The sequence below is a fragment of the Amphiprion ocellaris genome, chromosome 9 (assembly GCF_022539595.1).
Source record: "Amphiprion ocellaris isolate individual 3 ecotype Okinawa chromosome 9, ASM2253959v1, whole genome shotgun sequence".
NCBI lineage: Eukaryota > Metazoa > Chordata > Actinopteri > Pomacentridae > Amphiprion > Amphiprion ocellaris.
In genome coordinates this window covers 27,232,945-27,250,257 of record NC_072774.1, presented here as the reverse complement: position 1 = coordinate 27,250,257, position 17,313 = coordinate 27,232,945, and the positions used below count along the sequence as shown (strand labels likewise).

The 17,313-nt window shown below is 42.0% G+C and overlaps 2 protein-coding genes across 3 annotated transcripts in view; one reads left to right on the top strand and one right to left on the bottom strand.

Moving 5' to 3' along the window:
* ulk4 (unc-51 like kinase 4) overlaps nt 1-3,591 on the top strand; it is a 115,049-nt gene extending 111,458 nt beyond the window's left edge. Inside the window, exon 37 of the mRNA XM_055013626.1 lies at nt 1,441-3,591. Within this exon, the coding sequence (XP_054869601.1) occupies nt 1,441-1,501 (61 nt within the window). The 3' untranslated portion in view covers nt 1,502-3,591. The remainder of the gene's footprint in view (nt 1-1,440) is intronic.
* Nucleotides 3,216-17,037, bottom strand: ctnnb1 (catenin (cadherin-associated protein), beta 1). 2 transcript variants are annotated; one of them, XM_023290711.3, is made up of 17 exons: nt 16,877-17,037; nt 11,029-11,079; nt 10,305-10,532; nt 9,944-10,197; nt 9,607-9,845; nt 9,091-9,292; nt 8,806-8,950; nt 8,446-8,549; nt 8,029-8,163; nt 7,652-7,855; nt 6,884-7,042; nt 6,593-6,712; nt 6,107-6,257; nt 5,670-5,791; nt 5,433-5,493; nt 4,310-4,557; nt 3,216-4,011 (listed from the first exon to the last, which is right to left on the bottom strand). In XM_023290711.3, exons 2-16 carry the CDS (start codon nt 11,039-11,041, stop codon nt 4,343-4,345), a joined length of 2,352 nt encoding a protein of 783 aa, XP_023146479.1. In that variant the 5' UTR covers nt 11,042-11,079; nt 16,877-17,037; the 3' UTR covers nt 3,216-4,011; nt 4,310-4,342. The 2 variants fall into 2 exon arrangements, with proteins under 2 accessions (XP_023146479.1, XP_054869602.1); XM_055013627.1 differs by lacking the exon at nt 4,310-4,557.
* Nucleotides 17,038-17,313: the final 276 nt, after the last annotated feature.

The following is a 17,313-nucleotide window of genomic DNA, read 5'->3' as shown; positions in this document are numbered from 1 at the left end:
AAATTGTTATTGCACTTTTAAGCAATTTTTTGTAGTAGTTAAGACATAAGTCAATACATATTACTAAAATTTGGGATATCAGGGTTATTTTGATGTAAAGCAAATAAAAATACTCCAAAAAATGGCACTGCAGCATGTAAAAATGTAAAAATATGTCCTGGCGGACTTGCACAATGGTGGGTCTTAAAGGGTTAAACAATAGACCTTTAACAGTTCAATTTCACCCCCAGATGTTCTCCCCCGTGGTGCCTCCATTTTACTATAAATACAGTGTTCATAATTATTTGTGCCCTTTCTCAGTAATCAGTGGCAAAGTTTTTATTACCCACTACAGCAATCAATGCTTCTTATAGTTGCTACCGAGCTTTCTGCTGGCCTCCACTGGGATTATGGACCACTATGGCACCAACGCCTTTTGAGATTGAAGGCTTCTTTGCCATCACTGTAGGATTCAGGTCTGGACTCAGGCTGGGTCGCGCCAACACACTGATGTTATTTTATTTAAACGATTTCTTGGACACACATACTGGCTGTGTGTTTCAGATCATTGTCTTATTGGAAGGTCTAATGCTACCCAGGACCAAGTTCTTCTGCAGACGGATGAACATTTTCATCTAAATTTTTTAATGTAGTCCTGTTCACATGATGCTGTTGACTTTCTAATCAAAATCTGTTTTATTTCCAACAAGTTTTCCTGTATGTGGAATCTGATTTTGGTGTTTTGCTGCATTGCAGGGGAACACTAACAAGTAGCAGTAGCATTTTTAAAGATTACAAAAGTAAAAGCAGGTGTTGCAAGTCAAACAGTAGGCGTTACAAGACAAACAAAAAGCAAGTGTAGCAGTTCTAAGGTGTTGCAAAAGTTGTTTCCCTCAAATAAGATGTCGCCCACATGCTTTACCACAGTGATAGTTCACTTTGGGTTGAAAACTTCTCCCTTCTTTAGCCAAATAAAGGCCACGTCCCTGCGTCTAAACAACATCCTGGTCGTCTTCTCTGGCATTTGTCCTTGTGAAATTTTGCTAAGGCTTGATTATACTTTTCACTGTGGCCAATGGAAAACACTTAGTTATAACTTCACAGCCTTTTCCTGTCTTGTGAGGCGCCACAATGTGCAGCTCTCTCTCTCAGTGATGGATCTACTAGCAGCTCACTGAACTCCCAACTTGAACAAATGACCAGTAAATTTACTAAAGAACTGTCACCAACTAACAGCTGTTTCAAGTCTGTTGTGTATTAGAATGCTCTGGAACATTGTAGAGTCAGTCTGCATTTTAAGGGATATGAATAATTTTAGACATTGCATTTTAGTAAAAATGTAAAAAGAAAAAAAAACATCATAGTGATTGTTAATGGAATAGTCTAGTGCAGTGTCTTCCTGTCTTTTTTCCTGTGGTGGTCACGTGGAAAATAACTTTTTTGTTCCTTTCTCTGTTCCAGGTGTCACGCTGATGTGGTTCCACTGGCTGCTGAAATCCTTGAAGAGATCTCTGGATCCTAAAAGTTTTAATCTTCAACGTTCAACCAGAGAAAGATGGTCCAGTGTTTGGATTTTTTTACCACCAGAGATCAAAAGACATTTATGATCTGTAGTCTGCTTTTTAGAATAGAAATGTTTCTAAATAATCTGCTGGGTAGGATTGCTCACTCAGAATGTTGTCAGTTTTGCATTAAAATAGACATGAGTTATTTATTCGTTAAGTTTTGATCCAAGCTCATTATTATGAAATGGATATAAACATATTGTTGTCTCAGTTTGTGAACCCTTTAATTTTCAAGTTTTAGTTCACCAGTTCGAACAAGGAGCTTTGAGAATCAGACTGTGCTATCAGAGTTTTCACTCATCCCTCTATACGACTCATCATTTTCAAATTAGATCAGTGACAGTAATAAATATTGCTGTGTCACTAAAATGATTTGACAGTGCAATCAAAACATCCATCCAGCGCTCACTGGACTGCTCTGGATTGCATGAATGTTAATTTAGACTGTCACAGGCTTCACAACACTGGCCTGTCATTCTGTTTAGATGCTTCCAGTCACCATTAATGACACAGTATTAGTTCATTAGGTCACAACTGTCATCACATATGTGTCTGTAGCATGACACAGCTACAGATTTCAGTTTTGTCTGATGGTAAATGAAGCTATGAGCAATCACAGTGGCTAATCTAACAGGATCTATGGTGCCTCACAAATGAAGTTATTCTGTGTTTTGGTAGCAGTGACCTGTGACATGTATAGTTTAAAACTGGTAATTCTTTTCAGTGACTTTCTATGGCAGCTGTACAGAAATCCCAACTTTGTATCTTCATGTAAGTGAGACCTGACCTTCAGACTGGTGTTTCAGGTATGTACTAGCACATTCAGAGTTGTTTTTAGTGCATAAATTGGACACTGTCACATAGAATAATAATAAGTGGTGCCTGGATTGGAAAACAAAGCTGTGTATAGTATGCAGGGGACTGGATGAGGTCAGCAGGAGTCGACAGTGAGGTGAGGCACACGTCTTGTTAAAAAGATGGTGTTCAGTCCTTTAAACTGCCCCGTAACACCCCAGCTGTCCTCCATACATCAACATCCACACATGGCCACTACTGGCATGCTTTTGGTTGTTGACGCCATGTTCCAATTTCATATGCAAATCTGACTAATCGCACTAAAGCTGCTGCAAACACAGCTGTCACTGTTCAGTCGTCTCATATAGCCACCAAGTCATAACTACAGTTTGACACAATTTCATATGAGGAAGATATTGAACAGAACTGGCATCCTGCCAAACTGCAGGTGGATGTGGACGCTTCTTTTCACAGGTGGTAGATCAGTTTATCCTCACTTTGCTAGTTAGCCATCATTAGATATGGAAAACGGTTTGTCACACCTACAGTAAGGTTATCTGTAGCAGACTTCTTACAGCATACATTTGTATCAGGTATTACTGAAGAACATGCATTTAGCTATTTTTTGGTGCAGGTCAGGCTAACTGCTGCAAATGCTGTGTTGCTCCTTTTGCTGTATATATATGTAGAACAAGTTCCACAGCAGTTCTGAGATCACTAATCTGACTTGGTCTTGCTTGTAAACCCACCACTGTAACCCTGTAGTAATGTGTCTCCACTGTGTCCAGAGCAGAGGTCCTTGAACGGATCTGAAATGTCTTGCTGCGACTCGTTCAATCCTCGATTCAGGTGTAAATGAGACGGGAGGCGTCCAGGTGAAATGACAGTCCATTTTATTGTTTCAGAACACAGCAGGCTACAGCAACCAGCTCCTCTCACTACCCCACCCCATAGTAACAGCAGACCAATAGGAGCCCTCCTCCACCCCTGTCTATTCATAGACACTCCCACCCAGCTAGGTCAGCTACACCCCCTTTGGAACAGCAGAGACACATCAGTGTCTCCCTTTAAAGCAAGAAAATAGCTTGATATTTGGACCATGACTTCCAATTCATGTTTTTATACAAAAGCTACACAATGTTACACTTGATCATCAGAATACAGTTCAACTGATTAACTTTAGTGTTTGGACACCATTTAAAATGTGATCAGATTCTTTACTTGGATGGAGCATTACCACTAAAAAACTCAACACTACCAGAGACTTAAAATACAAGGGACTGCAAAAACAAGAGATGAGTATCATAATTCAGAGTAATGAAAAAAAGCAAGCTAGATTCAGTTTGTACCATTACAGACTTAAGGAAAACATAATAAAAAAGTAAAACAACCAAAAGAAGTAAAAATGAAAAACAAAATACATAAAAAGGGTTTTTGGAAAACCAATCATTGAGATCAAAATCTGTGTGTCATGTCAGGATTTGAAGTCAGCCCCCCATCAGGCTGACAGACCAGAACCGAACCGCACTAAAATCTAGTTTGTCCCAATGGAGTTCCCATAGACAGGAAACTCTGCTTGCTGTTGTTGAGTCATCTTCAGGCACTTTCTGAAACCCCGCCTCCTCCATATGGGCGAATCACGATGCAGGTTCATCCAGATCACATGATACAGCTGCAAAAGGAGGAGAGAAATCAGTAGGAATAAAGAGGGAAGAGGAAGGAGACAGGACAGGCTTTGGTGAAGGACCACACACACAGATCAAACACCAAGTAACATCACACACACCACATCACACAGCTTTGCAATTAGGAGCAGTCTGGACATGCAACAGCCACAGTAAGTAAATTCATACCCCCTCCCTCCACAGCCACTTTTTCCACAAACTGTGCTTCTACTTTTACATCTTGCTTTAGAACTAGTCTTCTAGGCTAACACGAGGCTACAGAGTGGAGTGTAAAGTAAAGCTTACCTAGTAGAAAGTGTAGTGTAATGTTCTTGTTATTTACAGGTCGGTATCAAACCAGGCCAGTTGGTTTGAGTCGCCAGGCGGCAGTCCCTCTATCAGTTCCTGGGCATGTCCCAGGTCAGGCAGCCCTTCTACAGGGGGGTAGTCCTGGCCAGGGTGGTGTCCTCCACCCAGATCATGGTCCATCATGGGCTCCATACCCATTGTGTCCCCTCCATAACCCCCCGAATGGAAGGAGCGGTAACTTGGGTCTGGGGAAAGGGAAGTGGATGGAGGAGAGGCAGGGGAAGCAGAGCAGTTGTTAGAAGCATGTTAACAAACCAAGCTGTCACACAGTAGTATGATCATTCAGATACACTGCACAGCAACACAGCACACCGTCCGTCCTCCAGCAGAACAAATACTAGCTCAGCTCTGTTCACACTGCAGCTGTTACAGATCCTTAACTGAATGCAGCTGAATCTGTGGTTGAGTTCACCATCTTTAGTTTGATTCCACCAACCAGTGTTCATCTGCAGTGGCCAAGATGTTCTCTAAAACATCTAGCAGCATCAAGTCTTTATTTTCTTTTGGCTGGCAAAGAGCCAGTTAAAGCTTTTAGTGCTGGAGGAATGGAGAGTAGTGCAAATTAAAATCAGCAGCCAAGTTGCCCCTTAGCCTCCTGATCGGTGCTACAATCTAAGGTCCTGGTATACCGATGGTAACACTGAGCCAGTAGATTGTGACAACTAAAGGCAGCAGCATTGTATTTCTCATGGCCATTTGGGATAAAAATCAATCTCCGTCCATAATCTCAAAGCATTTTTGGCCTTCACCATTGTCTGAAGCTGTCAGTCCATCGCCACATTTAAAGGCCAAACGGGTCATCAGCAGTAATATTGATGGACAGATGAGCCTCAGACTGTGACAAAATTTTGCTCTGAATCAACTAAACAAAGTGGGGCACAGAGACAGGTCCATGGTTGATGAGAAACTAACAGACTGAACTAGAACAGGGAGAAGAGTCTGCCCAGTTAAAAAAAAAAAAAAAACATAATCACATAATCTGGAATGTTTTTTTGTCCCAGCTGCGCTAATATTTCACCTGGGAGAGTCCCAGCCACACAGGGGTGAGGAGGTGACTTACCTTCCTGTCTGTAGCCCAGAGGCTCTCCCTGAGCTCCCATGTCCAAACCCAGGTCTCCAGTCTGCAAAGCAACACACACACAAGGGTGAACAGGGTGGCAGCAGTCTGAATAAGACCAGTTTTGCAGGCCTTTGTTGACTGAACTAAACTTAAAACTGTAAAGAAGCATCTGCACATTTTTGCACAAATATAAAGACAAGCAGTTAAAGAATCCAACAGATTTTGAGTGCTTCATACCTCGTTCCAGGCCATCGGTTCTGTCCTGAAGAGTGAGCTGGTGAGTTCTACAGAGAGGCGTTTCTTGTAGTCTTGGGGTTTGTCCTCTGACATACGGAACAAAACTGCAGCTGCGTACGTGGCTGTGGAAAGACGAGTGTTGAAAGGTTAGTCACTTCACTCTGGAGCATCAAATTTTGTGCTTTAAATAAACAATTTACAAATATAGCAATAACCCAGCCAGAGACAATTACAATGTGACTGTTGCTTATTTGTCTACTTCAACTAGAGTCCTTTCAGGGGAAGTTGTACAAAAGCAGTTTAAGTGCCAGTGTGTTATCCAATAATAACCACTCATTGCACAGTTGGACTCGTTCTTCTCAACATCTGCGTAGCTAAAAAGCAGCCATTAAGTGAACAACAGCAGTGTGTAAATGAGTGCGTCTTTGTGTACATACCAACTCCTTCATTGCGGCTGTGCAATAGCTCTGTGAGAGGGGCAGTGGCTCCCTCAGCCTCGATGGCCTCAGCAGCCTCTTTATCCTGGGCCAGCTCACACAGGACGCCTGCTGCTACACGCTGGATGTTCTCGATGGGAGAATACAACAGCTGCACACAAACACAACGCTTAGAAAAACCTTCTCAGTCTCTACAGATTCATTACATCTTAGATCATGAGGTCTGCAGTCTTGTGTTGCAAAAAAACTGTTGTCTGCAGAGCAACCCCATTCGGATTGACTTGATATCTAGTTCTCAAACTTATTGATTCTTTTCATTATCCATTTTCCCTGTTCAATGCAGAGACACCTCATATAATTCAGTTCCATTACTAAAGCAAAATATCTTGAATCTTTAGCAAGTTACAGATTTCGGTAAAATGCTTATGTTGTTATGGTGACAGCATGAGAAGACAAGAAAAGAACTAAACTCAGCTGAAGACTTACCTGTACAAACAGTGGAATGGTGTTGAGTCCTCTGATGACTATTCTGTTGTGGACGTCTCTGGCCAGGATGTGAAGTGCTCCTGTGCAGCCCTCCACAATCTCCTCCATACGAACCCCCTCCTAAAAACACAAACACACATTAGTGACAACAGAACACATGTACGGTCTAACCCAACTTAAAGGCTGCACTTGATGACTTCTAAATTGAGCTACATTTGAACTGAGTTCTGCTGGGGGGAATATGAATTACAGTGGTGCGCATTGATTGAAGCATTGTGCATGCGTTCTCACCACAAACTGCTGTTGCGTGCCTCCCATGCTGGTGCGTCTCTGTGTGTCTTGGTGTGCTCTGACCAGCAGCTGGACCAGTCTGGGGATGGCGCCTTGCTCCCTCAGAGGGGCGTGGTTAGCAGGGCACAGGGCCAGGTTACGGATCAAACCAACTGTAGCCTGATGGAGGAACATAGAAACAAGTCAATTAACAGTGCTTTAGGTCGCATTTAAATGAAGAATCACACCTGAAAGTTACGTTTTTAGATACACATTTGTATTTACAAGGTGGTACACCACTTCAAAGGCCTTTCATTTGTAATCTGGGACTCATTTTGTTGCAAGTGAGAACAACAAACCTGTACCAATGCTTATTTTCCCTGTCCATGAGTCCAAATACAAACTACAATATACCAAAGGCTGTGACTGGTGACTCAGGGGTATTTTGAGGTCTCAACTTTGGACCGAGTCCAGTGCAGTGCAGATGTGCTACAGGTTTAAGTAACCTACAGCAGTAAGGTAGTGCATTCTCAATGCACAACAAAACGTTCAGTCTCAGCAGACTCAACAGAGACCAGATGCCAACATGGAGCCATTACCACTTTTTCACAGACACAGTACTGTACATTTAATGTCAGGTTTGGCTGATTATTTTACCATCAAAAAGATGGTCAAGTGTAAACTGATTTTCAATGCAATCACCACTAAAGAACAGCCACATGCATGGCTGAAAGTATGAAAAGCAGCTTACATGGATGACTGAGCTGATATGTCTGTGTGTTTGTTTACCTTGATGAGTGGCCAGTGTGATGGCGGATGCAGTAATTTGACAACCACAGGCAGACCATAGTGAAGTCTGACAGCATTCTGTGCCATCTCTGCATCCTGGTGTCGAGATGTGAGGTGACGCAGGGCACAAATAGCTGGCTCTGTGATGTCTTCTCTGTCTCCTGCACGAAGCACTGTGCGGACTAACGCCTCAATACCTCCAACCTACAAAGGAACACATAATGTGACAGAGTAATGGACACATCAGAGATTGAGTGGATAGCACTAAACCTAAAAATATCAGTTTTAAAAATACAAAGTTGCATTACAGTACAGAAAAGAGTATAAAAATAGTGCAGTCTCTGATTGTACGGTCGATCAGCTGTGTGGGTACCTACCTGGCAGACCATCATTTTGTTCTTGTAGTTGTTACAGGTCAGATTAGACAGGATGCCAGCAGCACAGGTGACCACATTAATGTCATCACTACCCAGCAGCTGCACCAGAGTTCCTAGCAGACCCTCCATTCCCTCCTGTAGAACAATGAGCATGAAAGGAAACATTGGTACAGTGTCAGCAGTATCAACAATGCTAGACCATAAGATGAAATCTACCCAAAAATGTGAAATGTGCTTTGTCATTTTCTGCATCTGTACCTGTCAAGCAACCCTCTTTTCAGGCTCAAATAAGCAACACATGCTCCTGAGTTAATTAAATAAACTTAAACCCTTCCCACTACTGTGTTTCACTGACAAAGAATAAATGAATACATTAAATAAGCCACAAGTGTTGGTACAAGGAGCAGTTCTCATCACCTGTTTGGTGGCAGCATCTGATAAGTTCCTGAGAGTCCAGAGACAGTTCTGAACCAGTCTCTGGCTGGGGTCTGTCAGGTGGAGTCCCAGAGCCTGCATACCTCCTGGACAGAAGGACAAACACGGAAATTCAGTGTCTGCATACATGTGTGAAAAATCCAAAAGTACATTCCCTAATAATAAGTGTCCTGGTACTTGGCCCATAGTATTGAGCTGTGTCTATATATGAACTTTCCCCACTGTGGAATCAATAAAGTTTATCCTTATCCTTATTTCTGTTTTAATTGCATTAAAACAATCAAAACACGTGTTCAATAGTAACTGTTCTAATATACTATTACTGATGGTAAGGAAACATACCAGCTTCTACAATGGCAGGCTTGTTACTGGAGCATACAGACAGAACTTTGAGAACACGGCTTGTGGTCCACAACAGCTTCTCATAGGTGTAAGTCCTCATGATGTTGACCAGTGCCTGTGGGCCACCACTGGCCAGGATTATCAACTGCACAAACATAAAATACATATAAGGTGAAGTGCTTGTTTCTGAGATGGCAATGGGGCTTGAAATTAAAACGTATGTCAAATACTAACACAGTATGACTCTCTAATCACACACACGCCAGCCTTTCAGTGACCCCTCACCTTGCTTTCCTGGTTTCCATAGGCCAGTATCTGGAGACAGTCTGTAGTAATGGCCAGGAACTTGACATTGGTTTTGTTGAGCAGAGCCACCATTTTCTGCAGACCGCCAGCTAAACGAACAGCCATTTTAGCTCCTTCCTGGTGCAGGAGGAGGTTGTGGAGGGTGGTGATGGCATAGAACAGGACAGAGTCCACTGGTGAACTGCAGAGGAGAAACAATTAGAGTACTGGAAAATAACTAGATTTAGATATTATTTGGTTCCTCGGAGGTTCTTCGTCTACACAGCCTTGGCTAATGTACTATCATAGAAAGGCCAGTATGTCAAAAATTCTGTTTTTTAATAAATCAGGTTTTAGCCTAAAAAGCATAATGGGATGCTTTCCATGTCTCTGGTCAAAATATTGCACTACTTCCTGCCTTGCTGAACTGATGAGCTATGGAAGACCAAATAAATGTGAACTCCTGAACAAGAATTCCCTCCAAACCAACTATCCCTCCATCCTTCTCCGACATACCCAAGCATTTTAACTAGAGCTGGTATTCCTCCAGATTTGAAGATTGCCAGCAGTCCCTCTCTGTGATGGGAAAGGTTGTGCAGCGTTCCTGCAGTACAGCGAGCTGTTTCCACATCATTTGTGTTCTGCATGGTCCTGACAATAGCAGACACCATCTGAGGTGAGCGCATAATGGCGTGGCGCGATGCTTCTTTCTTTGAAAGCTGGTGGACCATCACTGCTGCTTTGTTTACTACGACCTGGAAGGGACCAACACAAATGTTACAGAATACTAGTGGGGAAAGCAACTTTTTTTGTTTTTAGAAAATTTTAAGTAACAGTTTTAAAGAACAATTACCTGGTCCTCATCGTTGAGTAGTTTGGTGAGTTCTGGTATAGCTCTGGTTGCCAGCTCAGCGTCATCTTGATAGTTGATCAAATTAACGACAGCATGTTTGAGCATTTGCGAGGGCTCTGCCAGCCTCTGGACGTTGGTGGGGTTTGCTGCGTCGTACTGTGTGGAGGGGATCTGCATGCCCTCCTCAAGAGTCTCTGGAAACATTGCTGCACGCACCCGCTGGGCACGAGTCATGGCATACTGACCATCTATGTCTGGAACAGACAGGAGAACAGCTTTGGTATGTATATTCACTATTAAAGAGTTTTTGTAAAACTTGGAAATTTCGCTACAAAGTTCAACAAAAAGTGTTATAAGCTACCTTGTACTTGTTCCTGGGAGAAGTTCTGGTTGAAGCCTTGCTCCCACTCATACATGACCTGGTTGTTGTCGACATCGTCTTCCTCAGGATTGCCCTTTCCACTGAGGGAAGGAGCAGTTGTGGTGGCTCCTGAATGGATGCCTGAATCTAGGTAGGACTGTTGCTGCCAGTGACTGACTGCCGCCTTACGGTCTGGCTCCATGGCCATGTCTAGTTCCATCAGATCAGCTGGAAAGAGAAAAATATGGATCAGCAAAAGCAGGTGTATAGGTGAGCCTAACCAACGTAACAGAACCCAAATATATAAAGACATTGTGTCAAGTCTGTTTTAGGTGAGGTGGTAAAGCCTGACATATTAATAAGCCTTTCAATGCTATAAAATAACTACAACAATTAACTGTATTAACATTGTGTGTTAGTGGCAGAAGGTACCGAATGCCTAAACACTGGACTATAGCAATTGAAAAAATGGATTTCTGACCTGCTTCTCACGCTATTATTTTTTACTAATGTTTTCAATAAGGTTTAATTTTACATGTTCCCCAAGTTTTAAATTAAAATCAATATTTAATTCCCTGTGCTCCATCGAGAATACAAATCTGCACCAAGACAAGATGTAATTTTAAAATGCAGCTAACACACTGCATACAACTCCATGCATGTATGAGACTTGAGCAAAAGGCATGAATGTGAACAAGAATGGACACCTGAACCATCAACTCACCCTGGGAAGCCATGTTCCTTTCTCAAACCGCGACCGACACAGCTTCCTGATCTAAAACAGAAAAAAAACGTTCATTAGTCCAGCTGCCTCAGTAGCATCGTACATTCTATCACTGCTTCCCTCTACTCTGCTTACATTAAGTAAATGTTTTACACTAATCACACTAAAAGAAACATAGCAGAGGTCAGAGAGAAAGAAACAGACAGAAATTAATGGCAGGACTGTCTCAAAACAAACAGCTGAGACAAGTGACTTTTCAAGGCTGTCTTTCCTTTCCTGCCTCCTCCCTTTCTTGGGTTTCCTCTTCCCGTTTAAGCCAGACATGCAAACAGCAGCAGCTCACACACAAAGCCACCATTAAGTGTTGCAGCTACCAACTATTTAGGTGAGGAAGGACAGGGGAAGTGGAGCATTGGGTGGGAAAAAAGAGGCAGGGGGAAGGGAGGAGGGCTTACGCATTCCTGCACTGGCTTTGAAGCTAAAACCACACTGCAGGAAAGTAAACACTGGCAATGGCAGGAGAGGTAGAGCGAGCGAAAGGGGATTAATTCAGAAAAAAACAAGGCAAATTGAAGAGAGGCATTTTAAATTCCTACTCAAAGATAAATGTTATGACTGTAACACATAAAAATGGAAATTGGTGAAAATGCACTAAGAAAATCTCGGCTAAAATGAGATGGAAACAGAACAGCAGTGAGAAATCCTTTTGTCAGACCTTTTCAAAATTACATCGATGGTGATCCCAAAAGGAATTCAGCAGGAAAATAAAGACCAAATCCCTTTCAATCAAAACATACCAGTTTGGACAAGTTGTAATACTCAAGAGACACACAGGGAGAAAATGAGGGTCTGCCAAGACAAAAACCCTTAAATTGATTCACACCCTATTAGACAAAGCAGACATGACAAACAATAATGTAGTATTTCTAGTAGTGAAGTAATCCAGCAACAACCACCTAACTAGCTGAATAAAGTGTGACCAAGTTTACACCTTGAGCCATATTTCTCTTCTTTCTTTCATCTACTCCAATATCTGCATGATGTGTCTCACTGGACAGAAAGACCTCAAAGGTTAAACTGCACTAGACTGCAAAAAATCAGTCATTCAACAAGCCAATAGTGCTAATCATAGTAACCATAAAACATTTTTTCCTAATAAAAACACCTTCTTTGAGTTCCTTTCATCTGCCCCCATGGAAAATGTGATTCAAATTTTGAGCAACTGTTTCTTGAAGCAACGCTGGGTGCAACAGGTGTGCTCTGGCAATTGTCTGAAAATGTTTCAAAAATGTCTTTGAGAGATAGTTACTATTTCAAGTTTCTATGTGATCATTCGGAGAAGTTAACCAAATTTTTAAAAAAGGTATGTAAATTTGTTGTAGTATTGAAATATAACAATACAAACAATAACATATGCCGGAGAAACAGCCAGTAGCTTTTTCTTAGGGACTTGGATTGAAATTATCTCTACAAAATGCTCTACATTTTGTGTTGAGTTCCATCAAAAGACAATGATAAAATAAAAAGTCCTTAAAACGGAGAATAAAAGAACAAAAAAGAATGTACAGCAGCCCGGCACATTATGGTAAAAAATAACAAATTCAGCCTGGTATGGCTGCCAGTTAATGTGTAGGAGTTGGTGGAGTTAAATGAATGCCAATATGCAAACACACCAAGGACAACTAAACTACTGCTCTGAATTATTTCTCTCCTCTCACACCCACACCACCTTAGCTCAGCTGTGTCATTAAAACACAATCTTGAGTCAGACTCCAAGACTGCTGCTTCTAACCACAAACGCACCAACTCAAATTCACTGTTCACACGCCATCCTCCAGTCTCACAGGCCTGCCCTCGTATAACCTAGCCCAGTCCTAATGGGAGCCACATGTTCCATACAAATCAAACACAATCAAAGCACACAGTGAAACATTTAGGACTGACACTGGTGGAAAAGTGGTTCTTTGGTTCTTTAAATCTGGCTTTGGAAACTGAGCCGATAGTTTTTTTTGATAGGCAAACAAGCAAAGTCTGGCCTCCAACTGAGACACACAAGTGGCAGCCGTACCCTAAAGTCAGACTGAACGTTTAAACAAAAAAGTCATTACAGTGAGTTTCTAAACATCAAGCAAGCAGCTCAGCCACAAAACTCTGGGGGGGGGGGGGGTGTTCTTTGAAGCCAGATGTGTAATCCGATGTGCAGAGTTGTGCCTGGTCCAGTTAAAAGTCATATAACTGGAACCAGATGACTAATGAGTGAGACACCAGTCACCAGACTCAGAAGGCTGCTTGCCAATACATGGAATGAATCAAGGTATTTGTACCCAAAGGGAGCTGAAGCAAGGGAGGATGGCATAAGTTGGTGTGCTTGAAAAAACTCATCAAGCAGGTATCACAAAAATGTGAATGTGAAGCAGTTTGCATGCACGCAAGCACACACACACACACTCAAAGCCCTATGAAGTTAAGTTTAACCACAGCACTGCATGCCCAGGTCAACACTCAAATAACAGGGCACACTGCTCCAGCACAGAACTGGACAGCTAGGAATAGTGTCTTTCTGTCTGTGACACTGGCCTGAATACAGTAAGGAAAACATGCTGTTCAAATAGAGAAACTGAGTTCATTAAAGTGTAAATAACACATACCATAACAACTAAACTATTTCTGTTAGGAGGAGATTTGACTCTAATGCTGTCTCACAAAACATACCAGAGTTCCACTACCACCCATGAGGCTGGTTCAAGCTACAGCATAGAGAATACAAGACAACTCCAAGCAGGCAAAGGCAGTAGTGGATGGAGCACAGCTCAAATTTCATTGTGAACAAAGGCACAAAATCACGATAAAGACATAAAATCAGTAACTTCAGAAAGGTTCTGCAAGAGACATGATTTGCCTCATGATAGAATCTTGACTGTCTGAACCTGAAAGATCTCCGTATATGTAGCGCTTAACTGCACAAAGGGCATCTCAAATAGGAATAAGCATTTCCACAGATGACTGACAACTATCATCACAGCGCAATTTGAAGTGACAAGTTGGTTATAACAGGTGTAACATTATCACAGCTCAATATACCAAAGTTTAACTAATTAAATAAAAACATAGCAGCTTCCTAAGCAACTGTGAAATAAATCTGTGTGAGCTATATGAAAAATACTGTATCTCTAAACACCGGCAAGCAGAAGGAAAATATTGCAAATGCAGTAACACACACACACACAAAAAATCCTTTTCTGAATTTGTGGAAACTTCAGATAACCCTGTCATATATTTATTCCTCACTTGAATTCAAAGCAGCTAATCAATCCCATTTCCCTTTCCTTAAAAGAAAAAAAATATATCCATTCTGTCAGCAAATTTGAGCCACTGCTACAAAATGAGTTCAGGTGAAGCTCATGTGAAAATGAGAGCAACAAACTCTCTTAAAAAAAAAAAATCCATGTCTGAAACACACTTCCTCTAAATTACATTTCTTTCCTATGGCCTGCAGACATCTACAGCGTAATTGTACAGCCTTTCTCTGGCATACAGAGGCATTTAAATAATTTACACAAAATCACCTTGTATGAGGAATTACACAGGGCTTTGTTTAAAGGAGAAATGTATTTATTGAGAACAGGACTGCAAATAGGCTAAACCAGTCTAAACTCCTACACAGCCCATTCCCTCTCAAGTGAAAAACACTGGGAGTTCAATACATCCATACGAGTAAATGACCCAAACAAGCTGAATTATCGGCACAAGCAGAGAGACAGGAGCAGCCACAGGCTTAGCCGTGTAATGTGCAGGGTCAGCAGCACTCACTGCTGGCTGCCAACAATACAATGAGCCCAATGCCTGCAGTCGCTGCAGGGCTTTACTCTGTGTATCAACTGCAAAATGATGGATGCCTGTGGAGAAACAGGAAAAGCATCCATGGGACTTCCAGATGAAGGTGACTTTCCCATTGTTTTTCTCAAAAATTATCAATGATTTTAAATAATAAAAAAGACGCATACTGATAAAAGCACAATAACCACCTAAAGAAACATGCATTATCACAAAAGCATACAGTTACATGGAAAGATTTATAAATACAATACTGTTAATCATTTCCTTACCTAATTGTAAGGTATCTAGAAAATCTAAAATTCTAACTATTGCCACTGAATCTTGTACATTTAGGTCTGTCTTAAACCTACGAGCTTCACACTAATTGTCGTTTAATTGCTGACACAAATGTGAATCATGAGAGTCAGAAAAACATCAGTACTCGGTAATGGTTATACCACTGGAAAGGTTCGTGGTAGCAGCCTTCTCGGAAGTGGATTACCCCAAAATATGCCACTACCGGTCTGGTATGTAACAAACACCCACGTTTTCGTCTTAAAATTGTTAATGCATCATCAGAAGATTGTTTTTGCTGGCGAGACGACAGGTTTGCTGTTTTTTTTGTTCCGATGTGTAACCTGGTTGGGGATTTCACTGAAGGGACCGCAGCAAGACGAGTAAACAAAATATATTATTACTTCATTCAAACTAATTAGACGATGCAGTGATTTATGGGCTATGATAAAAAAACAAAACAGACTGATAATATTCGTGCAGTTGCTATTTAAAAATCCATCCAGTACTTGTGACACCATTTGAAATAAACCAGTATCAGCTTCCGTGACAGAAAATACACAAATCTGGAGCCGCTGGATGAAATGACAACATCTGTCTAATCTCTATATCTCTTCCTACATCACTCTTTCCAATGGAACTAAATCAGAACTAAGGGCACGGAAACATATCTTAAAATCTAGCCACGGAAGCCGTCGTGGGTTTTTTTGAAGCAGCGAGCTATCCAACTTTACCCCGTAGCGACCCGCCTGCACCTCCCCGACAGTCACACCAGCACATCTGTAGCCGTGCACATGGATTCAAATAAACAAATCATATAAAAGACGATAAAGTAGCTCAAGAAGCATTAAGCACATTGCCCCCCTGTTCTCCACAGCTGCCCCCGACTTTCTTGCCCAAACAGCACTGACTCAGATTTCACACTGTGGCTCCTCCTCGTCTTCCTCCCAAAGCACAACGGCCAGGAGGAATTTGTCGGTCTTTGTTTAAAAGGACGAGTGGAAAACACACTCTCAAAGAGCCTGGAAGCTCAAATAAACTTAAAAACGAGACATTAAAATAATTTCTGACTCTACTCTGCTCCAGCAATTAGCTCAATTTAACAAAAAAAGTTTGTCGAAAAGTTTCGAACTAACTCCATACGGAACGTTAACCTACTCGGTAACTTGGCTAACGCTAATTACAACTTTAGCTTAAACAACTAACTTCAGGCTAAACACTAAAGTCAGTTCGCTTCATTAGAGACTGTTCACCCCATTGAGACTTAAGCTAAAGCAGCTGCAAAAACACACATGAGCAAAAGGCGAAATTCGAGTCTTGTAAACATGAGTCAGATTAGAGGAATGTGGTCAGCAAACGTTACGCTAACATTTGCTAACTATTCAAACAAGCTAGGACACAACATCAGTCCCAAATTCCGGTTTCCGAAGAAACAGGAAGGCAATGAAATCCATCGGATAAGTACAGCTATTGTTAAAAAACTGCCTGCTACCCCCAACACAAACCCCTGCGCTATGCTAAAATCATCGTCGGTGAACCAGGTATGTTCCCATTAGGCAGTGGCTGACGTATCCCAAATATGTGCCGTGGAAGCAGCTGGCTCGCTAGCTGCAGCAGCATCCCCCGGCCGGCCCGCACACAACAACCGTCTCCATTCCTCCTGGCATTCACAAGACAGCCGGGCAAGAAAAGACGGAGGAAACTGAGTGGAGCCGATAGTTTGAATGTTGAAGCCTACCCTTGTCAACACAGCAAGTCCGTCCACTCGGCTCCTGCAGAGTAAAAACCACTTTGAAATGGAAAAAGTCGAGGAAAATGTGAAGACGAGCGTCAGCGTGGAGCCTCGTCCACTCCCTCCGCAGCAGTCACAGCTACACGGCCAGAACAGCAAAGACTGGAAAATGTAAGATGGCGGCGATTTTATATAGACCGCAGCACACCTCCAGCGGCCGTGTATCCTGGCGTTCGCTCTAATAAAATAGAATCTTAAATCACAAAATACCTTTAATTGTAGCCACTCTTACCGGTTGGTGTATATATTTACCCACTACTACTCACTGAACACATTGTTTGCGGGTAATATTAGATTTAAGATTGTAAAGTAAGCCGAAACCCAGGTTTACAGCATGAGTATGGATATACAATGGAATGAAGTCCCGGCTGACTAGAAAAGGG